Below are 25,408 nucleotides of genomic sequence, written 5' to 3'. Positions count from 1 at the left end.
TCTTGCCTGGAGAGTCCCATGAACAGAGAAGCCTGGTGGGCTACAGTCCATGGGTTTGCATAGAGCTGGACACGACTGAGTGACTAACATACACACACAGAATTCTGGAACTGCTATTCTTGCTAGTCCTTTTCTTAAAGAGGTATTTTATTATCTCCTTGCATTCTGAAACAGTGACTGTGTTATTTGGTTATTCATATGATAATCTCAGAAGCGGAAAAGTCTTAGTCATTGTTTGAACTAAACTTTTGACTTCATTGAATTATCTCTGTCATTTACATTCCTGCTTCCCTGCCCAATCATGGATACCCATTATAGGCTTTGTGAACTTGAGATTTTGTTTATATCCTTAACATTTTCTTCTAAGCCAGTACTCTTTTCATGAATGCAGGCTTCCGCAGGAGGTTGCTCTGTTATGCTAAGATACTGTCTTCACTGTTGCTGATCTAGTTTAATGTATCTTAATCTGGCCTAACAGAGTCCCATGTTAGAATTGCAAAAGACAATAGGGATCCACAGACTTTCTCTGTAAAGATCAAAATACTAAATATTTTAGGCTCTCAGTCATACACTGTTGTAACTATTCAGCTTTGCCATCTCAGTATGAAAGCAGCCATAATATGTTAAGTGAATGGGCATGGCTATGTTTCAGTGAAACTTTATTTACAAAGACAACTGGAGGACTGGAGAACACCTATGGACTGTGGTTTGCCAATCCCTTTTCTAGATCATTTCCCTCATTTCAGAGACGAAAGAACTTCCTCTTAGAGAGGGAAAGTGATTTTGTTAATGTCACATGTCATTAGAGAGTGGAAGAGTCAAGAGTGGAATCCATATCTCCTGATATCCAGGTCCAGGGCTAGTTTTTAAAATTTATTGTTACCTTTTTTATTAAGTAAATGAAATATGAACTTTCTTTTATATAGTTCTGTAGTGGGCACAATGTTGTTATAAGTATGAATGAAAGCTTTCACTAAACTTATACTGATTCTACTTTAATATTGCCAGTATTCTAAATGCAGTGAAAGAGAGTTAGTCCCTTAGTCATATCTGACTCTTTGCAACCCCATGGACTGTAACCTGTCAGGCTCCTCTATCCATGGAATTCTGCAAGCAAGAATACTGGAGTAGGTAGCCATTCGCTTCTCCAGGGGATTTTCCCGACTCAGGAATTGAACCCCAGTCTCCTGCATTGCAGGCACCATTTCAGCCACCAGAAAGTGAAAGAAAGTGAAGTCGCTCAGTCATGTCCGACTCTTTGCGACCCCGTGGACTGCAGCCTACCAGGCTTCTCTGTCCATGGGATTCTCTAGGCAAGAATACTGGAGTGGATTACCATTTCCTTCTCCAGGGGATCTTCCCGACCCAGGGACCAGGGAAGCCCTCTAAATACAGTGTTAGAGACTAAATAAAATGATCAGTGAACTTTGCTCATTCCAGTATACCAAAGACCAAGCAAAATGTTATACATGGTAATCTTCCCAGCATAATTGCCACCACTTTGCATTCCTTGATCTATTACCTGTCATCCTGGGCCCACCCCTTGGAAATCATTGAAGGACATGAGACATTTGTTGCTCTCTTCTTAACACTAGTTTATTTAAAGATTCAAAATCTTCCATTGTAGGCTTCCTGGTATCTAAAGCTAGTTTCATGCCAGAAATGAAGATATATACACAAGTATTTTAAGAAATGAGAGCTAATTTTGAGAGGAAAGTTGAAATTCCAGGAATTCTTCTTTATCACAAACCTAGGAAATGGCTGTGATATTGGCCATTTATGCAACCATGAGCAAATTTTTTTTTAAGTCTGCATAATGAAATGGTAGAAGAGTTTTCTCTAAGGTCCCTTCCTCTTTTGAGACTCTCTGACTCTTGTCTAAATATGATAGTCATCATGATGGAGGTGGCAGGGGGTGGCAGATGATATTGCATTTAGAGAGGACACATTTCAGCTTTGTGAATAAAAACCTGATACAGATAGAGATGGTCACCTGGGCCAAAGGGCAGGTTATATATTGAAACTCTAATTTTTTACGTACTCATTCCTCATTAAACATCTATTTAACAAAAATTTATTGGCTGTGTGCCAGGTGATATGCTTTGTGTTTTTTCCTTTTTTCACTGGGACTTAATTTCCTTATCGAAAATCCCATTGGGTAATAGCAAATATTGTTTAAAGCACTGTGATTGCATGAGATTGCATAGTACCTGTGTGCAGAACACTGATCTTCCTAGACAGTGAAGATTTGCTGATTCATCTTTATTTTTTACCCTGGCTTTCATTTAGGTCCCCAAGCAAGAACTATTCTTATGCAATCAAGTTTACCACAAGCTCAGCTGGCTTCAATATGGTAAGGAATAAAAAGTTCCTTGGTTTATATAAAGTGGAAATTTTATTTCTTAAATAGATAGGGCATCATGAGTCTTTAGATTGACACCGTTATTTATAAGAGGTGATATATGGAGTATGCTTAATTTTTCAGTGAGTTTTAACTCACAGTGATTCAGTAGCTAAAATGGTTTAAAGTTGTCCCTTTTACTTCCCCCTTTTGGTTTTTAAAAATACAGAAGCAGAGAGATTACTATAGTGAATTCTCAAGAACTCATAACACATCCTAAATAAATGCCCCTCATGGCTAGTCCTACCTCTCCCCTCCCCCTTTCACTTATTTTAAGCCAAATCTCAGTCATTATATCATTTCCATCTGCAAATATTTCAGCCTATATCTTCAGAAGACATAGGAATTTTTTTTCTACATGACCATAATACTGAAAGTCCACTTAAAACCGTTAATAGGAATTCTTATCATTAAGTTAATCAGATGGTGTTTAAATTCCTTAGATTGTCTCATAATTTTTTATAGTTGATTTGTTCAAATCAGGACTAAAATAAATCTATATTTTGTAACAGATGATTGATACACCTTTTAAGTCTCCTTTAACCTATAAATTTCCCCTGGTCTTATTCTCCCCTTTCCCTTACCCACCCCCACCAAAAAAACCCCCAGATCATTTGTCCTATGCTTTCTTTCTTGCAGCCCACCTTTAGCTGATTACACCCTTGTGGTATTAATTTATTCTTGTATCTCCTGTAGATTGGAAATTAGATCTAAGGTAGAGTTTCTCCACCTCAGTGCTGTTGACATTTTTGGCATGATAACTCTTTGCTGGTTAAGTAGTGTCTCTGGCCTCTTCCAACTCCAGTAGTATGATCCCCACCCCCTACTTGTGACAATCAGAAATGTCTCCAGACACTGACAGATGTTCTTTGCAGTACCAAATCAATCTGTGTTTGAGAACCACTGATTCAGATCTGAGGAGAACCACTTGTCAGATTCAAATTTGATTTTTTTTTTTTGCAAAGTGCATCAGAGATGATACTGAGTACTTTTATCATGAGGCACACAATTGTTTCTCTATTTTGTCATTAATTTTTTGTTTTTTCGGCTGCACCGCATGGCTTACGAGAGCTTAGCTCTCCAACGAGGGATCAAACCTGTACCCTCTGCAACAGAAAAGCAGAGTCCTATCCACTGGATCACCAGGGGGTTCTCTGTAATGATTTTTAGTAGCTATTGATGAGCATTGCCTAAATCCTGTAGGATTATTTACAGTTAAATATTAACTAGCATGGTTTCTTCAGGAGTGTTTCTCTCTCAGTTATGCATCATTCATTGATTCTGCCAGGAAGATAAGCCCGGTCTGTACTGCTTACCTGCTAGGTTCCTGATTTTGCTGTAGGCACTTTGATTTGGTTGTTTCATAAGTGGTCAAGCTCTAGGTCAAGCCCAGCCTGGCCCTTTCTGTTTTGTATTAAAGAGCCTACCTTTTGCATTAGAGTAATAATAGACCAGTTAGCAAACATCTTATCTCTGTGACACATCCAGACCTCTTAAAGTCTGGATGTGTATCAGTATCCTAGGACCCTCTGAAATAAAAGCTAAAGACCTCACATTTATGGAGGTTGGTTGTTTTCATGACACTAGCACATAATGAAATGTCTTTACCAGTGTCTGGAGGCAAGGAACGGGGTGACTGTAAAGAGACAGAGGAATTTGGGCAGTGATGAAACTGTTCTGTATATTGCAGTAGCCATACAACTGATTGTGTTTGTCAAAACTCGCAGAACCATACTGTATAAAAGGGGTGGATATTATGGAAATTGTGCCTTTAAAAAAAAAGGGGGGGTTTATGTCACCTGAGGAAATTTCAGACTTTGGAGGAGTTTCTTGATTTATGGCACAGCAAAGCCCAGTTAGTTGCTCAGTGTAGCATCTGACCTGTTGATATCTTAGTGAACAGCTTTCTTGTCTTGCATTCTCCTTTTGGTGTCCAGTTGTTTTTTTAAAAAGTCACATTCTTGGACTTGCTGGGGAAGGTCTGTTTAATTAGCTAATCCTAAATTGATTAAGATTATAAAGAACAGTGGTGATTAAATTGTGAAGTTAAGGAACAGAAAACGCCTTGCCTCTGGTTGGAGGCTGTGAAGACCCACCCTTGGAGTCCTGGATCAAGGGTTGGTCCAGTTAGCTAAATGCGGCCTGGGGCTGATATTGTAGGTGAAGTTTTGTTGTAAAGACAACTGTGCCCATTCATTTCTTTGTATACTGTCTGTGGCTAGTTTCCTGCTGGAGCAGCAGAATTCAGTGTGATAGCGATTGTGTGTTCTGCAGAGCTTAAACATTTAGTATCTGACCAGATAGTCTGTGGAGCGTGGTGTTTAAACACACATGGAATGTGAGTATAAGATATTTTAAATGGGTGCAAGAACTGAGAAGCATGTAATTATAATCACAGTTAACATCTGTTGAATGCTGAACACCATCCCAGCTAGATGGGTTGTCTCATTTTGTCTTTGTAACAGTGGTATAAAGTCAGTACAATTTTTATAAACGGAGGTATAGAGGGACTCAACTGGCATAGAGTCAGAATGAGAAAACAGATCATTGAAATCACTTGTGAATAGTACCTAGCATGCATTTTCATGAAACTAGATTACAATGAACTTTCTGTTGAATAGGAATCTTTCTGACATTGATCAAGATGGAAAACTCACAGCGGAAGAATTTATCCTGGCTATGCACCTCATTGATGTAGCTATGTCTGGTCAACCACTGCCACCTGTCCTGCCCCCAGAATACATTCCGCCTTCCTTTAGGTAAGGAATATTTGGTTCTCATAAGAAATTGTGTGCTAAGTATGTTCATTTCAGACTTGGCTTTGTTGGCTGTATATCTTTTGGTCATTTTTTTCTTCTTGGCAATTGAATGAAATCTCCACATATTGAACTGAATCTTCTTAGGCAGCTTTTGTGTTAATCTTTGCCTGTTCCGTTCTTTAAAGTACTTAAATAGACTGTTAGTAAAACAATCAAATATAACATCATAAAGTTGGTGCTTTTGAGACAATCCATGTAGTCAAAACTCACCAAATAACTTTAGCAGTTAAAGTGAAACAACATCAGCCTGCACATAGAAAATAAATCACGGAGATTCTGCCTGTGAATTCTACACGTTCCAGAGGTAACAAAATGCTGGCAATGTAGAAATTATAATCAGCAAAATAATGAAAGAAAATTATCCTGGTCTGAAATACAGTCTCAGTGGAGAGGTCGAGAGGGTAGTTCAGAGTCCAGTTGGGAGGACTGGTATCCCCCACCCACACACAGCCGTGTACGCATAGCCCTCTCAGACAACTGCCTCTCAAAGCTTTAACTCAAAAGACAAATTTGAGCTCTTACAAGTGCACAGAAGAACAAAAGAAGCCCAGATAAGAATTTCTGTCCTGATTCCTCCAATATTGGGAAAGATTAGGGGCAAAGTCTCCATAAAAGAATGAGACATGGAACCATTGCGATCAGCACATATGAAGTACAGGGAAGCTGAGAACACTGTGTAGGAAGAAAGCAGTAGCTGGACAGTTTGTTCATAAAATCTCACAGCTGCAAGAATCACAAGAGACACTTAACACTGGTGGCTATGTTTGTATGTATGTATGTGTGTGTGTGTGTGTGTGTGTGTTAGTTGCTCAGTTGTGTCCGTTTCCAGGCTTTTTTGTCCATGGGGATTCTCCAGGCAAGAAGAACGAAGTGGATTACCATGCCCTCCTCCAGGGGATCTTCCCAACCCAGGGATTGGCAGACTCTTTACCATCTGAGCTGCAAGGTGGAAGCCAACATAAAAAAAGCGTAGAAGGAAGATAGGTAGACTGGTTTAAAAGAGCAAGATAATGGGGGAAGGTGAAACTAGCTAGTAAACTATGTGATTTGTTTTTAAGGACTATTAAGTGTAGTCAAGATTGTGGAAAGGGAAAGGAGATGCTGACAATTAGCAGAGTTGCTAGTCTTCCCTTGGAAGAATTTAATATTCCACAGGAGGGAAACTGTGTCTCAGGCGCCACTCTAACCAGTTGATGATTGTTAACTGATTTAATCCTTTGAAATTGTCCTAATTTTGTGATGGTTCTAAATGTTTAAATGACCTTGGCATTCAGAGTCTGATGACATTCAGACATTCATTTTTTAAAGACTCTTTATATAAATGGAGAAGAGCACATCTTTACCATTTCCTCACCAAAAATGACATCTGCTCCATTTTCTATGGCATAATCTTTAAAAGGTAGTTTTTCATGGTTTGCTCAATTCTATCTTGGCAACTAGACATTAAACCATTTTCTTTTTTCCACAATTGCAGAAGAGTTCGATCTGGTAGTGGTATATCTGTCATAAGCTCAACTTCAGTGGATCAGAGGTTGCCAGAGGAACCAGTTTTGGAAGATGAACAGCAACAACTAGAAAAGAAACTACCTGGTAAGACAGTCTTCATATTTGAATTTTATAGCCTGTTAGAGATTTTCTGTCTCTAAGGCAAAGATGGAGGTAAAATATATTTAGCTAATGACATTATTGCTGTGTTTCTTTAACTGACTTTAGTGAGAAAGGAGACACTTTGCATATGCTTTTTGGACTTTAATATATGTATAGAATGTACTGATGCACCTTTGTTCTAGCTCTTAAATTGAAATCTATTTAACACTTACCGGAAATTTTATAAATGTAATCTATAAAGCACTGAAAATTGGTAAGTTTTTAAGATAATGGCTTAATACCACCAGTACAGAAATAGAATGTAAAGTTGCCTGCGGTTGTTTTCTCATGTTATAGAATCGAAAGCTCCTTGATAGCAAGAAGCTATTTTAAATTTAGTAGGAACCTAATTTAAATTACCCTCATGTACAATGAGAAATTCATCATACTATTAAAATATTCTCTGGTGGTTATGAACTATTAATATGAAATGATAATTGATACTAAGACACCCTAATGAAATTTACTATGGAGTCTTCATGGAAAATACTCTGCCAGTGTCATTTTGCTGCATTTCAAGTGCTCAGGGAATAATCGACCTGCTGAGGACACCACTAGCTCTCCCGCTCACCTCTTCAACTAAATTACTGTTTGTTCACTGAAGCTGCTTCCTGAAAATGTTCTTTGTGGAAGTGTGTTGAGTAGAGTGAAGAATCTAAATGTTAATAATACATGGTCCATGCCCTCTAGAAGGTTATGATACAACTGAAGATTTAAGACATCCATATAAAAAACCATCAAAGCAGTGCATAACAGTGATAAATTCGTGAAGGCAGAATTATAGATACACAGCAGAGCTTACTTGTGGTTGGTTAGCACAAACTGGCAAATACACTGGCAGTTAAATCTCCATGGAAGAGGTAACAGTGGAGTTGAGATTTGAAGATTAATAGGGTCCTTACAGGGCTGGGAAGGAGGAACATCTCAGGTTAATAATCATGGGAATAAAGTCTTCAAGCAAATAAATACAGGAATCCTTACAATTTGCAATTTTCTTTTTCTGTTGGTGGAAGATATTTAATTATTTTTTTTGGCTGCACTGGGTCTTCATTGCTGAGCAAGGGCTTGCTATAGTTGAGGCAAGCTGGGTCAACTCTGAATTATGGTGTGCGGGCTTCTGATTGCAGTGGCTTCTCTCTGTTGCTGAGCAAAGAAAGACTCTGGACGAGCTGGCTTCAGTAACTGGAGCTCTCAGGCTTAGTTGTCCCACGGTGTGTGGAGTCTTCCTGGACCAGGGATCGAACCCATGTCCCCTGCATTGGCAGGTGGATTCCTGTCTACTGTGCCACCAGGGAAGTCCAACATTTCAAGTTTTGAACAAGATGTGACATTACTAGAGGTTTTGGTTAATGCATTCTTTCTTTCAACAGCTGTTTATTATGGGGCCAGATTTTGGAATTAAAAAGGTATATAGGGACTTTAAGTTGTTTTTTTTTTAATTGAGGTAAAATTTGCTTAACATAATATTGGTCATTCAAAGTCAGCTAGTCTGGGTGCCTTAAACAGCAGAAATTTATTTCTCACAGTTCTGGAGGATAGAAAAGTCCATAATCAGGATGCCATCCAATTCTGTTCCTGGTGGGGCGCTGTTCCTGACTTGCAGATGGCTGCACTCTGACCAGATCCTCACTTGGCCTTTTCTGGGTGTGTGCACATGAAAAGAGAAAGATGGCTCTCCCTTTTCTTATAAGGCCACTAATTCATAATGAAGGTCCCATAGTCATGACTTTATCTTAACCCAATTTATAAAGGTCCCATTTCCAAATATCAGCCCACTGGGGGTTACTGCTCCCACATCTGAATTGATAGGGTAGAAAACATTCAGTCCAAAACAATGGCCGTAGCTAGTTACTCAACATTTTCCCTTTTCCCTAGTCCCTAGTAATCATCAGCCTGCTATCTGTGTCTTTTGATTTACCCCCTCTGAATATTTCATAGAAATAGTGTTATGCAGTTGGTGTTGTTTTATGTCTGGCTTCTTTCACTTAGCATAGCATTTGAGATTTTATCCACAATGTTGTTCAGTTGCTCAGCTGTGTCCTACTCTTTGCAGCCCCATGGACTGCAGCATGCCAGGCTTCCCTGTCTTTCACCATCTCCTGGAGTTTGCTCAAACTCATGCCCATCGAGTCAGTGATGCCATCCAACCATCTCATCCTCTGTCATCCCCTTCTCCTCCTGCCTTCAATCTTTCCCAGCATCAGGGTCTTTTCCAATGAGTGAGCTCTTTGCATCAGGTTTCCAAAGTATTGGAGCTTCAGCTTCAGCATCAGTCCTTCCAATGAATATTCAGGATTGATTTCCTTTAGGATTGACTGGTTTGATAGCCTTGCAGTCCAAGGGACTTTCAAGAGTCTTCTCCAACACCACAGTTCAAAAGCATCAGTTCTTTGGTTTTCAGCCTTTTTTGTGGTCCAAGATCCCCTGGAGAAGGGAATGGTTACCCACTCCAGTATCCTGGCCTCCAGAATTCCATGGACTTTATAGTCTATGGGGTTGCAAAGAGCCGGGCATGACTGAATGGTTTCCACTTTCGTTTTTCTCACATCCAACTCTCATACCGACTCGATGGACATGAGTTTGAGCAAACTCCAGCAGATGGTGAAAGACAGGGAAGCCTGGCATGCTGCAGTCCACGGGGTTGCAAAGAGTAGAGCACAACTGAACAATATTGCGGATAAAATCTCAAAAATACCATGCTAAGTGAAAGAAGCCAGACATAAAGCAACACCAACTACTGGAGAAACATAGGTTTGACTATGCAGACCTTTGCTGGTGAAGTGATGTCTCTGCCTTTTAATACACTGTTTAGGTTTGCATGTATTATTACTTCATTCCTTTCTCTGGCTGAGAGGACTTGCAGTTTTAAAGTGGCAGAGTGAAATGGGTGTTGCCTCTTCTGAAACCACTAAAGGAGCAAAAAGAACAAGAAAACAAAACTTGCTTACCATCTCTGATCTCTCATCTAACCGCCATGTTTAAGGAAAGTGTCTTCAGTAGAGGCCAGGCAGGAACGTGGGAAGAAGCCAAAAGGATGCTCACAGCTACTTATCTCAAGACAAAGTGTGAAGTGACAGTTCTTGAAATAGATTGAGAACAATGGGAATGGCGTGCTGCACAGGCTGGCAGTGAGAGCTTCCAGTGTCTGGGGTTGGCTCCCAGGAGAAGCATGTGAGGCAAACACAAAACTGAGTTGACACTGCTGAAAACACAGAAGGGACATGGAGCATGGAACTTTTTTTTTTTTTTTTTTAAAGTAAAATAAAATGGGTGCAAACAGTGTTAGCAAGGATCAGAGAGAAAAAATTGTTGACCTGAGGATAGTCTAAAACCTTGGTGTTCTTAAAAGAAGGAAACTGAATAATAGGTTGGAAAAACTAGTTTACTGAGTGTCCTCTGCATCGTGATTAGGGCACAACCTACTCTTCAGTGTGAAACCCAGGAGGAGGCGTATCATCTTACCTCTATTTTCAGAAACCATTCTGTTTGTTAAAATTGAAAACAGAATGGCACAGTTTTATGCAAAGGAAAAAGAGGTAGAAAGGGAAGGACTTTCCTGGTGGTCCAATGGTTAAGACTCTGGGCTCACAATGCAGGGAGCTAGTGTTCACTCGCTGGTTGGGGAATTAAGATACCTCACGCCTGGTGGTCAAAGAAAAAGAGGTAGAAAGGGAGAAGTTTGTGGTATAGAGGAGAGAGAGGGTCAGTTGCTAAACCAAGGTCGTAGAAAAAAGAAAGGATAGAGTAACAGGGAAGGTATGGAGAATGAGTGATGATAAAGAAGTTCTGTCGAAAGATTATTCCAGAAACCAAGTTTTGGGCGTTCTGAATGCTGTGGTGCAGTTCATCTGCAGCGTATGTAAACGAGACGCTAAGTGAAAGGGCCTGTACCTGGTGCTTATCCATGAGGGCAGAAGCAGGCGGGAAGCTTAGGGAGTTCCTATCTGCAGGTCCCTTACTCATTGACGATGTGCCGTGGAGTTTTTCCTTTGAAAATGTCTGTTGAACATCTTATGGCTTTTCATAATCGTCCTGTCTCTTGTCTGAAAGTAACCTTTGAAGATAAGAAGCGGGAGAACTTTGAACGGGGCAACCTGGAGCTGGAGAAGCGGAGACAAGCTCTCTTGGAACAGCAGCGTAAAGAGCAGGAGCGCCTGGCCCAGCTGGAGCGGGCAGAGCAAGAGAGGAAGGAGCGGGAGCGCCAGGAGCAGGAGCGCAAAAGACAACTGGAGCTGGAAAAGCAGCTAGAGAAGCAGCGGGAGCTGGAGCGGCAGAGGGAGGAGGAGCGAAGGAAGGAAATCGAGAGGCGGGAGGTGAGCGGCCGGAAACAGTCCTGCCATCAGCACAGGCGCTCTTCTAGAATCATTTAAGTGTCAGTAGTATATCGGGGCCTCCCTGACGGCTCAGCAGGTAAAGAGAGATGGCAGGGACACAGATCCAATCCCTGATCTGGGGAACTGAGATTCCCACATGCCATGTGCTCAGTCGCTCAGTCGTGTCCTCTCTGCGACCCCATGGACTGCAGGCCCGCCAGGCTCCTCTGTCCGTGGGATTCTCCAGGCAAGAATACTGGAGTGTGTTGCTATGCACTCCTCCAGGGGACCTGCCAACCCAAAGATCCGAACCTAGGTCTCCCACATGGCAGGCAGATTCTCTATACCATCTAAGTTTGAAGAAACAAAATTTTAGGAAAGCATAAAAATATGGCCTCCCCTGATGGCTCAGCGGTAAAGAACCTGCCTGCCAGTGCAGAAGGTGCTGGTTTGATCCCTGGAATGGGAGAACCCCCTGGGGAAGGAAATGGCACCCAGTCCAGTATTCTTGTCTGGGAAATCCCATGGACTGAAGAGCCTGGCGGGCCACACTCCTTGGTGTCACAAAGAGTCAGAGACAAATGAGTGCCTGAGCACAACACAGCAATAATGTATTAACCCAGTCTTGTTTCTTTCTTTTTACAATTCAGTAGTTTTAGTTATTCACAGAGTTGTGGGACCATCACCACTGATTCATCACCCTGAAAAGAAATTCCTTAACCATTAAGGAGTTACTACTCCCCTTTCCCATTCGGCCTTGCCCTTAACAACCACTGATTTACCTCTGTCTCTACACTTTTGCCTATTCTGGACATTTTGGATAAACGGAATCATAGAATATATGGCTTTTTGTGTCTGGCTTTCACTTTCAAGGTTCATCCAGTATGTAGGTTGAATAAACACTTACTCCTTTTTATAACTGAGTAATATTCCATTACCTGGATAGACAACATTTTATTTATCTACTCATCAATCTGATGGACATTTGGGGTTTTTTTTCCTACCTTTTGGGTATTTTGAATAATGTTGCTGTGAACATGCATATACAAGTTTTTGATAACCGAGTCTTATGACAAACTGTTGCTATCAATTGTGTATTTTTTAGCCTTTTTTCTGCATTCATGTACACATATAGAAATAGAAAGGTTCATATGGTGGAGAAGCTGAGGGTTTACTGAAATGGTTTTTTTAAACCACTGTACTGGTAACACACTAAATAATTAAAGTGTTTGGCATCTTTTTCTTTTTCCACTTGAGAAAACAAGTCTAGTAATCGTTGCTGTGTTCTATGGAAGGCTTCCTAAATTTGGTGCCATACCTGGATATGGGCCAAGCCAGTCTCTTGTCTGTCTTTCCAGTCTTAGTGCGTTGGGACAGAAGCAATGCCATGACCCTCTTGTGTGGATGAAAGGGATTTTATAGGTGAAGGATTTTTTCCTTTATAGAAAAATGATGCTTTGGTTTCATCTCCTGATGATCGCTTTTGAAAACTTCTAGCTGTAAGCTGCCTTTTCATTCAGTCACTCACACACAGATAATAACAAGATTTTCCTTTCCAGAATGACAGCCAAAAGATAGACCACCTTTCCTTCTTCAATTTTTTTAAAGCATTTCAGAGTGTTTGTTCAGAACTATACAATTGACATTTATGATGTGCCAGGCATTGATTAAGTTCCTGGAGATGTTGTGGTGACTAGGTACCCACCTGTCCAGGCCCTTACAGTGTAGCTGGAGCACAAATATGTAAGAAGCAGTTATGATACAATGAAGAGTGCCTGACATATCCTCTGCCTAGCAGCCATCAGAGTCAGGGTTGAAGAGAGCTGATGTTGCTGGAAAAATCACAGAACCTTCTGTGCTAACAAGGAAACAAATGATTAGGGATGTAGGAGTCATGGACTTTTAAAGTGAAAGTGAAGTCACTCAGTCGTGTCCGACTCTTCGCGACCCCGTGGACTGCAGCCCACCAGGCTCCTCTGCCCATGGGGTTTTCCAGGCAAGAGTACTGGAGTGGGTTGCTATTTCCTTCTCCAGTGCATGAAAGTGAAAAGTGAAAGTGAAGTCGCTCAGCTGTGTCCGACTCGTAGCGACCCCATGGACTGCAGCCTACCAGGCTCCTCTGCCCATGGGGTTTTCCAGGCAAGAGTACTGGAGTGGGTTGCCATTGCCTTCTCCATGGACTTTTAAAGCTTGAGATAAATAATAATTTCTCCTGTGACAGAAGAAATAATAATTACTCGTTTGATGGAAGAAAGTTTTTGTTTTGTTTTGTGCTTTTGTTCTGGGGTTTTTCCTAGGTTAATTTGCCTTTTTTGAAACGATAATTTTGTTGTATTTATTTGGCTGTTCTAGGTCTTAGTTGCAGCGTTTGGGATCTTTAGTTGAAGCATGTGGTATCTAGTTCCTTGACCAGGGATTGAACCCAGGCATCCTGCTTTGGGATCTCGGAGTCCTAGCCACCAGGCAACTCCCATAAGTTTCCTTGTTTTCTTTTATGAGTCAGTAAATAAGGAAGAGCAGGTTTACTTACTACACGAAGCATCCTTAAAGGCCTAAGGAACTGAATGTCAGTGATCCAGTAGTCCTTTCTGTTCTCAACCCATGTGACTGTGATAGCCTTTCTGAATATTCTCTTTTTTCCCATTGAAGTAATAACATATTTGTATGAAATTTTGTGCTGTCTTATAATGAAAATCACTTGTCATGTTTAATACCATTTCATCCCTAAAAGAAAAGACTTACTAGATGTAACGTTTAAGAGACATTGAAGAGTGTAAGAACTGAACAGTTAGTAAATTGTCTGTTTGTGTATGTCACAGGCTGCGAAGCGGGAGCTTGAAAGGCAAAGACAGCTTGAATGGGAACGGAATCGAAGACAAGAACTATTAAATCAAAGAAACAAAGAACAAGAAGACATAGTTGTACTGAAAGCAAAGAAAAAGACTTTGGAATTTGAATTAGAAGCTCTAGTGAGTAGTTTGATTGTGCTTTAGGAACCCACTTGCATTGAATTGTTAAATGCTAATGATTCTTATTATTTTTCACTTGTTAAAGAATGATAAAAAACATCAATTAGAAGGAAAACTTCAGGATATCAGATGTCGATTGACAACCCAAAGGCAAGAAATTGAGAGCACAAACAAATCTAGAGAGTTGAGAATTGCAGAAATCACCCACCTACAACAGCAACTACAGGTGAGAAGATATGTCCCTTAAAAGCCTTTTGGCTTCCATGCCTTTCTTTGATTCATTTCATTCACTTATTCACTCAGCAAGCAGCAAGCATCTAGCAGGCCAAGATGAAGCAGACAGGGAACTTGCCTGAACGTAGTTATTGCTCAGTTGCCAAATCGTGTCCGACTGTGACCCCGTGGACTGCAGCACCCCAGGCTTCGCTGTCCTTCACTATCTCCCGGAATTTGCTCAGACTCGTGTCCATTGAGTTGGTGATGCCATCCAATCAGCTCATCCTCTGAAAGTAGGCTGTCTGGTAATTCAGCACACTTGCTGGGACTGCTGCATGCCAACTCAGTGCAAGCGCCGGTAAGCACTGAGGATCCAGCAGTGGATAGCAGAGATAGAAACCCTGCCCTCATGGAGCTTACCTTCTGCTTGCAGGATAGATAAGGACTCAGGAAATAAGACAAGCATGTTCTCTATTAGAAGAGGGAAAGTTACTTTGGAGAGCGAGTAGGGAAGAGAGTCTCCAGTAGAGAGGCCTGTGATTTTAAGTAACGTGGTCAGGTCAGGCAACTCTGTGAGTATGATGCTGGGGCAGAGACTTGAAAGGGGTGAATGGCTGAGCCAGATGGACATCTAGCAGAGCAAGTTCTAGGTAGGGCAGCAGTTGTGCAGAAGAACTAAGGCTACAAGCTGGTCTCTGGGATGCCAGTTACAGCAAGGAGACAGCTGTGGTTGGAGCAGTTGGGGGCTGGATCGTGCAGGACCTGTAGTCTACTGCTGGGACTTTGGCTTTACCATGATAACCACAATAAAGAAGTACAGTTAAGTATATCAGGGGGAGTTCCAGAGATACGTGTAAAGAGAATTGTTGGAGACACAGTGGAGTACTCTAAGCAGTTCTGCTTTCATTTTATTACCTATTCAGCCTTCACCACCAAGTTGTTAAAATTTCATCTGGTTTGGTTTCAAGTGTTGAGTTAGAGGGGGTATCCAAATCATGTAGATACTGTTCTGCATACCATCCTAAAAGGTGATCAGTTTTGGACACCATGACTTTAATTTCAGCTTCTTTTTCTCAGCCTGACAGTTTTGAGATTTATCCATATTTTTGATTGAATCAGTCCTCTGTTCTTTTCCATCAGTTCAGTCAGTTCAGTCACTCAGTTGTGTCCAGCTCTTTTTGCGACCCCATGGACTGTGGCTTGCCAGGTCTCCCTGTCCATCACCAACTCCCAGAGCTTGCTCAGATTCATGTCCATCAAGTTGGTGACACCATCCAACCATCTCATGCTCTGTTGTTCCCTTCTCCTCCTTTACCAGTGAGTCAGCTCTTGGCATCAGGTGGCCAAAGTATTGACGCTTCAGCTTCAACATCAGTCCTTCCAATGAATATTCAGGACTGATTTCCTTTAGGATTGACTTGTTTGATCTCCTTGCAGTCCAAGGGACCCTCAAGAGTCTTCTCCAACACCACAGTTCAAAAGCATCAATTCTTCTGCGCTCAGCTTTCTTTATAGTCCAACTGTCACATCCATACATGACTACTGGAAAAACCATAGCCTTGACTAGACAGACCTTTGTTGACAAACTAATGGCTCTGTTTTTCAATATACTTCTAGGTTGGTCATAACTTTTCTTCCAAGGAGTAAATGTCTTTTAAATTCATGGCTGCAGTCACCATCTGCAGTGATTTTGGAGCCCAGAAAAATAAAGTTTCCCCCTCAGTCAGTCTCTCCCATCAGGAAGCTTCCATAAGCCGCTTATCCTTCTCCATCAGAGGGCAGACAGACTGAAAACCACAATCACAGAAAACTAACCAATCTAATCACATGGACCACAGCCTATCTAACTCAGTGAAACTGCCCTTAGTCATAGTGTATTATTGTTTTAAAAAATTGTTTAGATCAACTTATTATTATTATGAGTCTTTTTATTTAAATTCATGGGGAATATTAGTTTCATTTCTCATAATATCCTCATCTAGCTTCGGTATCAGGGTAATAAGGAAGTAAATAAGGTATATTCTTTTTTATTTTCTAAGAATTATATGAAATGGTAGTCCTCTCTTGATATACATGGGGCCCTGGTTCCAAGCTAACTGAGGATACCAAAATCCATGGATGCTCAAGTTCTTTATGTAAAATGGATAGTATGATAGTCCCTTTGTGTCTGCATATTTGGATTGAAATTTGAATCCTAGACTTGCTGAGCCCAGATGAACTGGATGTTAGACTGTCTGTGGTGGTAGCTATTGTTTATTGAAGGCCTGGCATGTGAACACCGTCATGTGAATATTAAATAGAATTCCACAATACCCTAGTAAGGGCAGTATCATTACTCTCATAAGTGGGAAAGTGAAGATTCTAGAAGGGAATATTCTGTTTTGGAATCAGTTTCTAGCTGGGCAACAAGAATCCAAATTACCCAGTTTATGTTACTTCAAAGCTTTCCTTCTTAACTCGACACCACCCTGCCTCCCTAGCTAGCCCTTTCAGCTTCTCTCTTAAAATCCTGTAGGAAAGTGTTAGTTGCTCAGTTGCATCCAACTCTTGGTGACCCCATGGACTGGAGCCCACTGCGCTCCTCTGTCCATGGGATTCTCTGGGCAAGAATAATGGAGTGGGTAGCCATTCCCTTCTCCAGGCGATCTTCCTGACCCAGGGATTGGACCCGAGTCTCCTGCATTGCAAGCAGATTCTTTACCATCTGACCAGGGAAGATTAAAACCCTATATATTTCTTAAAAACTTTCTCTCGCCACCTTTCATAGTTATCAGACTCCAGTCTCAGTGCAATTGGTCCACCTGTGCAGATTCAACCAACCCTAGGATTCAGAGTGCCAATCATACTTAGCTATTTTATGTAAGGGACTTGAATGTCCTTGGGTTTTTTTATTGTGGAGATCCTATAACCAGTACTTCATGGATACCGAGGGGTTACTGTTTCTTGCTTAAATTTTTGGTGGCATTCACTAGTGAAGCCTTATGGACCTGGACATTTCATTGTGGTAGGACTTATAATTGCAAAATTTGTTTGGTAGATACAGGGCTATTGCAGTTTTCTATTTGTGCTGTATTCTCTTTTGATAATTTGTATCTTCAGTGAATGTATCTGTTTCATCTAAGTTAACAAATTTATTTGTATAAAATTGTTTACTATATTCTCTTATTATTCTTTGCAAGTCTGTAGCGTCTGTAGTGATGTTGCATCCTAATGTTGAGAATTTGTGTCATTTACCTCCCATTCCAACTCCTTCTCTCCTTCTCTTTGTTCTCTCCCTTCTCTTCCACCTCCCTCTTTTCTCCAACAGTCTAGCTGGGAACTAATTGGCTGTATTGATTTTTTTAATAAATGTTTTATTTTTATTTATTTTTTTTTCTCTATGGTATCTCTGTTTTCTGTTTCATTTACTTAGGCTCCTTATTATTTCCCTTCATTTACTTATTTTGGATTTAATTTTCTTCTATCTAGCCTATTAAGAAGAAGCTTAGATTATTGAATTTGGACCTTTCTTGATTTCTGATAATGTATAAACATGTTAAGTTGTAAATTCCCTTCCAAGCATTGTCATAGCCATATTATACAAATTTTAACATGTTGTATTTTTATATTCATTCCATTCAGAACCTGTTTTTTATTTCCTCTGTCATTTCTTTGAAGGGTTATTTAGAATTATGCAATTTAGTTTCCAAATACTTGGATTTCTTTTTTTTGAGCTGTCTAATTGATTTCTGGTTTATCTATGGTATGATCTGTGAGCACAGTCTGTGTGATTTTAATCCTTTTAAGTTTATTGAGACTTATGTTATGGTTCAGCATGTGATCTGTCTTAGTGAATGTTCCATGTACTCTATTGAAGCGGAGTAGGGTGTCCCCCAAATATAAGTTGATCAAGTTGGTTCTTAGTGTTGTTCATATCTTCAGTGTCCTTCCTGATTATCATGGAAATCCTAATCAATTTGAGATTTGAAATATTAGGATGTGACATATAATGTAAATAGTATCAGAAGTTCACTGCTAGAAATTATTTGAAAATATTTTAAAATGCATGCACAAGTACGATCTTTTCTATGTTAACTCTCTGCGTCTTTCACTAACTATTCATGAGAAGTTTGCCCTTAGAAAATTTAGGACTGAAAACCATAGGATTATTTATTATCTCACTGAATGCTGTGTATCCATATATATGTTTACGATTGAGGCTTAGTGTGTTTAGTTATTGAAAATAAAATACAAATCAAGGTTCCTGAAAAAGCAGTGAAGTTAAAAATAATGCATGGTTTGAAGAAAGTCAGGTACATAGTAGGCAATGATATATCAGTTTTCTTTCTTTATAAGTATTAGCAGATTCTTGCTATGCAAATGAGTCACATACCCCTTCATACTGATTTGACCTATTTTAGAAAGTTAGATTGTACATTTAGAAGTAATGTTGGGATTCCCCAGTGGTCCACTGGGTAAGATTTCATGTCTCAGTGATTTTGAGCCAGGCTTCATCTTCATACTTCTTTGTTTGCCCTGGTTTAGGAAAGAAAATTTGGGATTGGTTAGAGATGTGGCCTTGGTTTAGTGAGGCAAATAAGAGGAGGAGCCCAGTTGACTATGCTTTTTTGGGAAAATGTTCAGATTTGTGTATTCTGTTTTGTCTAAATTTGGTGGGATTGGGGAGAGTACTTTTGTTTGTGTGAATTATTCATGTGAGAAGATGCTTCCAAATGTTCTCCACTGAGCTGTATCACCCTACAGTTGGGATGTGTAGTACACAAAGATTTCTTACATACAAGCCAGTCGGTATCTAAAGGTGGCTGTTCCAGAAAGGACTGGCCTCAGGTGAAAATTTTTCATGAAGACATTTTTACTTTTTCAAACGAAAAGTTAATACATAGAGATTTATTTTTCTTAAGTCAGAGTAAAAATGAAAGTCAAATGCACACGTGCTTGTATGCTAAGTCACTTCAGTCATATCTGACTCTTCGTGACCTCATGGACTGTTGCCCTCCAGACTCCTCTGTCCATGGGATTCTCCAGGCAAGAATACTTGAGTAGCTGCCATACCCTCCTCCTGGGGATCTTCCCAACCTAGGGATCAAACCTGGGTTTGCATTGCAGGAAAATTCTTTACCACTGAGCCACTGAGGAAGCCCCAAAAGTCAAATATTCCTTAATAAAGGCTAAAAAAGCTGTCTTTTTTTCCCTAATATATGTAGAAACTACATTGAATAATATAAGCTGAACTTAGGCAAATACAGTTGATTCTCAAGTCACACATGAAAATGCCTCACAGTCCTGTACAGTGTGGTTTAGCTTTTATCTATGTTGGTTAAAAAATATTCGCTTCAAGATTTCTGTGCAGCTGTTTAAAACTGTGGCTTTATCCTCAGTGGTGGAACCACATATGGTAACTAAGATTCTAATTATTAAAGTGCTGGTTTGAACTCTGTTTCCAGCTTCAGGTATATGGTCACCCTCAGTTCAACCCTATTAAGTTCATGACGGAACAGTTCCTGTTTAAACTACTGAGTCAGTTTACAAATGTCAGGGTCACTGCATTTGTATTTGATCCTAGTGCAATTTGAGAGATCATTCCTTTCCATTTTTTCTGCTGAGTTGTACTTGTGGTTCACTTTTAAAAGCTTATAAATAAGCAGTAAGTCAATAAAAATGTAAGAAATGTCAAGGGAGCTATAACTGTCTTATTTAAACTTTATTTCAGTGAAAAGCATGTGGGAAACAATTAATTTCTTGGCAAGAAAACAACAACAACCCTGACTAGTGATTAAATGCAGTTTTGCTGTAGACTGTTTGGGATGAGGTTAGGAGAATCTTTGAGCGAGCAGAAAATTTGCCTCAGCCTGCCAGGACTTTGGATCTAAACATGGTAGTTTTCTCCACCATTCATTGCTGTGTTCTCTTTCTCTCCTAGGAGTCCCAGCAAATGCTTGGAAGACTTATTCCAGAAAAACAGATACTCAATGACCAATTGAAACAGGTTCAGCAAAACAGTTTGCACAGTAGGTGTTTTCTTTTTAAAGTTGACATTTTCCTTCCTCACAGGCAAGAAATGAGAACCTGAAAAGCCACTTTTCCTCACTGCTAGTTTGTTTTTCTTATCTTGCCATGTTTTTCTAAAACAGGGGATTCACTTCTCACACTCAAAAGAGCCTTAGAAGCGAAAGAACTGGCTCGGCAGCAGCTACGAGACCAACTGGATGAAGTGGAGAAAGAAACTAGGTCAAAATTGCAGGAGATTGATATTTTCAACAATCAGCTGAAGGTACCTATTCTGTGTGTACCTACATGTATGTCTTACTTTGTTAATCTTTCTAAGTGACCAAGATGGTTAGTTGATATTTGAGCTCCAGGCAGGAAAATGTATTCTGCTGGTTTGTCAGCCTTCATAAGAAGCCCCTCACATTTATAGATGAACATTAAACAATCTAAGTTGAATTTTTGTCCTTTAAAAAATAAAAATGAATCTGGCCTCTTTAAATAAAGGGCTGAGTAAATGGTTCCAACTTGACATCTGTCTTTCACATGAACACAGTTTTTGCACATCTTCATCCTTGTGTCTGTTGAGAACTCCATCAAGTTGAATTGCCAAAAGCTGGGCTCCCAAAGCTGCATCTTTCTTATGTTCTTTGAAGAAGATTGAAAAGGAACTGTTTTCTCTTTGAAAGCTAAGAATATTTTTTGCCAATTCTTACCTTCAGGATTGTCCTTGAATATAGATAGATCTTTGTTTTGTGACCTCACACTTAAAAATATTATGATTTAGTGGAGTAATTACCTTTGTCTCTGTGGTGGAAGTGGTGCATGAATTTGTTATATTTTCACAGTGTAACTCAGGAAAATGCCAAAGCTCCCAGGGAAGATACAGGTGGTGAAATCACAGTCTTTTTCTGATTTGGTGCTTTTTGTTTAACGTGACAGCTTTATCATCTTAAAAATGATTATTATCCTGTAGTAAAATATCTTGAAATGCAAGCAGCTAATTTCCTATTAACAGCAATCACATACTTTAGGTTTAAGTAGATATTGAAGTTTTCAATCAGTTATGTTCTTTTAAAAAGTTGGATTTTACACATTTTTTTTTTTTCCCCTCAAGTATTTTCTGTTTCCAACCTAAAATCCTTTATACTTGCTTCTGGCCAGTTTAGCTTCTGATACTTAGGAAAAGTTTAAATACTTTTCTTCATTATTCTGTTCTTCATTATTAGAAATCCAAAAACAAATTTGAAAGTATATTTGAGATTTTTAGTTGACTTTAGAATTTTGATTCTAGGCCAGCTTGTCTAGACATCTGAGTTTGAGGTGTTTGTATTGTGTTTTCAGGGTAATAAGTAATAAGGTTTTCACAATTATACAATTCCAGAAAGATGATCTTAGGGGAGTTATTATTTGAGCCAACTTACCTTTGTGAATTTTTTAAAAATATTGCTTTCATGCTTACACGGAATATATGTTTGTGTATGTATGTATGTGCACTCTATATATTTTCTGTATGTGTACATATATGATTTATGTCATGTAAGTATTGGAATTACAGCTGTCAGTTCTCCTTCTCTAGAATAAATAGAAACACTGACATTACCTTTCATTATTACTTGTCACTATTTCAAGCAAAAAGAATATGGCACTATGGCACCCTTGTAGTCCTTTTTAAGAGTCTCTTGGAATATAAACTTAAGTATTCAGGTGTCTTCTGACCCAGGCGGTACTCCAGATTTATGCCTTACTCTTAAGTTTGGCCCAAAGCAAGGTTCACATGTCAGAAGATGGGTTCTGGTCAGTGGTTTTGATAATGCCTAGATAACTTACAGATTATTTTTGCTGTTGTACTGTTGTCATTGCTAAAGAGAACACCCTGCTAATGTGATGTGAGTCACTCTCACTGTTTAGTTGACTAATGCTGACTTCAGTAGTAAGAGAGTTTTTAGACCTTTATTCTACTGGCCCTTTTTCCAAATATGTGTGTTTATCGCTCAGTTGTGACTGACTCTTTGTGACCCTATGGACTGTAGCCCACCAGGCTTCTCTATCCATGGACTTCTCCAAGCAAGAATACTGCAGTGAGTCACCATTTCCTTCTCCAAGGGATCTGTCCAACCCAGGGATCGAACCTGGGTCTCCTGCTTTGCAGGCAGATTCTTACCAGTTAAGCCACCAGGGAAACCCAAATATGCTTGTTTTTAAATATTTCTTTCTGTTGTAACTTTTCTTTTAGTTTTCCATTATTACCTTAAATTTAAGTCAGTGTGGAGAGTAAAAAAAAACATCACAAGCCAGTATGTAGCTTACATTGTTTTATTATTTAAAACAAAAGTTTGGAGGACTTAGTGACCATATTATGTTTCTGACAGTTGTTATTTCTAGTATTCCTCTCCAGCCTGGTAAGATCAAAACAGAAACAGGTACACTGAAGATCAAAAGATTTATAATTTGAGGGGAACAATTCTTGAGGCTGTAGCCCTTTCCCTGGCAAAGAAATAAAGCCACTCTTTCCTTCTTTTGAAAAAAAAAAAAAAAATGTATAATTTGATTGAGACAGCTCAGAGGCAGATTTAAGATTTTAGCCTCTTGAGTATCTCCTGTCTGTTTTCTTTGTTATAATCACATTGGCGAATGTGAAGCTTTTTTCTTTTTCTTTTTACTTTAGAGCTTATTCACTTTGTTATTCATGTTTAGTCACAAAAGTATATGACTCTTTTGTGATCCCATGCACTGTCATTGCTAGGCTGCTTTGTCCATGGGATTTCCTAGGCAAGAATATTGGAGTGGGTTGCGGTTTTCTCCAGGAGAATTTCCCAACTCAGGGATCAGATCTGTGTCTCTCGCACTGGCAGGCAAATTCGTTACCACGAGCAGTTATAATACCAGACCACCTGACCTGCCTCTTGAGAAACCTATATGCAGGTCAGGAAGCAACAGTTAGAACTGGACATGGAACAACAGGCTGGTTCCAAATAGGAAACGGTGTACGTCAAGGCTATATATTGTTACCCTGCTTATTTAACTTATATGCAGAGTACATCATGAGAAATGCTGGGCTGGAAGAAGCACAAGCTGAAATCAAGATTGCCGGGATAAATGTCAATAACCTCAGATATGCAGATGACACCACCCTTATGGCAGAAAGTGAAGAGGAACTAAAAAGTCTCTTGATGAAAGTGAAAAAGTTGGTTCAGAAAATGAAGATCATGGCATCTGGTCCCGTCATTTCATGGGAAATAGATGGGGAAACAGTGGAAACAGGGTCAGACTTTATTTTGGGGGGCTCCAAAATCACTGCAGATGGTGATTGCAGCCATGAAATTAAAAGACGCTTACTCTTGGACGAAAAGTTATGACCAACCTAGATACCATATTGAAAAGCAGAGATATTACTCTGCCAACAAAGGTCCGTCTAGTCAAGGCTATGGTTTTTCCAGTGGTCATGTATGGATGTGAAAGTTGGACTGTGAAGAAAGCTGAGTGCAGAAGAATTGATGCTTTTGAACTGTGGTGTTGGAGAAGACTCTTGAGAGTCCTTTGGACTGCAAGGAGATCCAACCAGTCCATTCTAAAGGAGATCAGCCCTGGGATTTCTTTGGAAGGAATGATGCTAAAGCTGAAACTCCAGTACTTTGGCCACCTCATCCGAAGAGTTGACTCACTGGAAAAGACTCTGATGCTGGGAGGGATTGGGGGCAAGAGGAAAAGGGGACGACAGAGGATGAGATGGCTGGGTGGCATCACCAACTCAATGGTCGTGAGTTTGAGTGAACTCCAGGAGATGGTGATGGACAGGGAGGCCTGGCGTGCTGCGTTTCATGGGGTTGCAGAGTCAGACACGACTGAGCAAGTGAACTGAACTGAACTCAACTGAGCAGTTATAATTTCTCCTAAGATGAGATGAATGAGGTGAGCCAGCATTCGGACTCTTTGGGATTTCTTCTGTGTGTCCCTTGGTACAGTAGTACCTCCGCAGCATCCTCGATAACGTTGGCAAAAATTACCTCTACCTTACTGAAACATTTCAACTGTCCAGTAATGCCACACATCATGTTTGATGGTATGAATTTGGTTCATCCTAAACCTTCCTCTCCCCAGAGGAAACCAGCCTAGAGAGTAGAGAAAAGAAATTAGGACTTAGTTTTGTTTTATATTCCTATAAACTGTTCATCTAGAGAAAGAAAGTTTAGTTCACCCATTATCAACTAGTATGGTGACACTGGAGAAACACCTATAGAGCGTAGACTTTTAAAAGTAGTTCATCAGCCCTGCTCAGCCTGTTGGTGCAGAAGCTGGGGCCCCGTGGAGGTAGCAGCAGCTGTCTGCCGAGTAAGGCCGAGGCCTCTCTGGGCCTAATCAATTGTTTATTTATTTATTTATTAAAAAAAAAAAAAAAGTAGTTCATCAAAGGGGACTTCCTGGTCATCCAGTGGTTAAGAGACTGAGATTCCAATGCAGGGGACTTGGGTTAGATCCACGGTCTGGGAACAAGGATGCCATGTGGTGTGGGGCATGGCAAAAAAAAGAAATCGTTGATCAGAACATTAGAACCTGTATTCAATTTCTAGCCCCATAAATGAGTTGTTCCATTTAGCAAAATCCAACTCTCATAGTTTCTTTGGTACAAAATTACTTGCAACTTATAAGCCGTTCACTTCTTTTGACACACACTCACGATCATGTCCAGTTCCTTGGCGATAAGGGCATGCAGGGAACAATAACATAGAGGTAAAGAATCTGCCTGCCAATGCAGAAGGTGCTGTTTCAATCGGTGGGTCGGGAAGAAATCCCCTGGGGAAGCAAGTAGCAACCCACTCCAGTACTCTTGCCTGGAAAACGCATGGACAGAGAAGCCTGGTGGGCTACAGTCCATGGGGTCGCAGAGAGTGACTGAGCACAGCACATAGCACAGGAACAGTAGCACCTTGTTTTAGCTCAGATTCTCAAGCATAAGCCTGTGTTCAGGAAGTGTGATTGTATTTAGTTTCTTGAATGAGAAAGGGTTTAAAGGGTAGGTATGCTGTTTCCTTTTTCTTTCTTTCTTTATAATAGGCA

The 25,408-nt window shown here is 40.1% G+C and overlaps 1 protein-coding gene across 6 annotated transcripts in view; it reads left to right on the top strand.

The window, feature by feature from the left end:
* Window positions 1-25,408, top strand: part of ITSN1 (intersectin 1) — a 243,892-nt gene that overhangs the window by 106,253 nt on the left and 112,231 nt on the right. For all 6 annotated transcript variants that reach the window (XR_001917533.1, XM_018043229.1, XM_018041619.1 and 3 more), the window contains 8 exons: window positions 2,290-2,353; window positions 5,023-5,160; window positions 6,695-6,810; window positions 10,918-11,180; window positions 14,000-14,149; window positions 14,235-14,375; window positions 20,286-20,373; window positions 20,497-20,636. Coding sequence is in view for 5 of the 6 variants with exons in the window: in XM_018043229.1 (XP_017898718.1) it covers window positions 2,290-2,353; window positions 5,023-5,160; window positions 6,695-6,810; window positions 10,918-11,180; window positions 14,000-14,149; window positions 14,235-14,375; window positions 20,286-20,373; window positions 20,497-20,636 (1,100 nt within the window). In the remaining variant the exon portion in view is untranslated. The remainder of the gene's footprint in view (window positions 1-2,289; window positions 2,354-5,022; window positions 5,161-6,694; window positions 6,811-10,917; window positions 11,181-13,999; window positions 14,150-14,234; window positions 14,376-20,285; window positions 20,374-20,496; window positions 20,637-25,408) is intronic.

The sequence above is a fragment of the Capra hircus genome, chromosome 1 (genome assembly GCF_001704415.2).
Source record: "Capra hircus breed San Clemente chromosome 1, ASM170441v1, whole genome shotgun sequence".
Lineage (NCBI taxonomy): Eukaryota > Metazoa > Chordata > Mammalia > Artiodactyla > Bovidae > Capra > Capra hircus.
The sequence above is the reverse complement of the archived record's forward strand: the minus strand, read 5'-3'. Positions and strand labels throughout refer to the sequence as shown.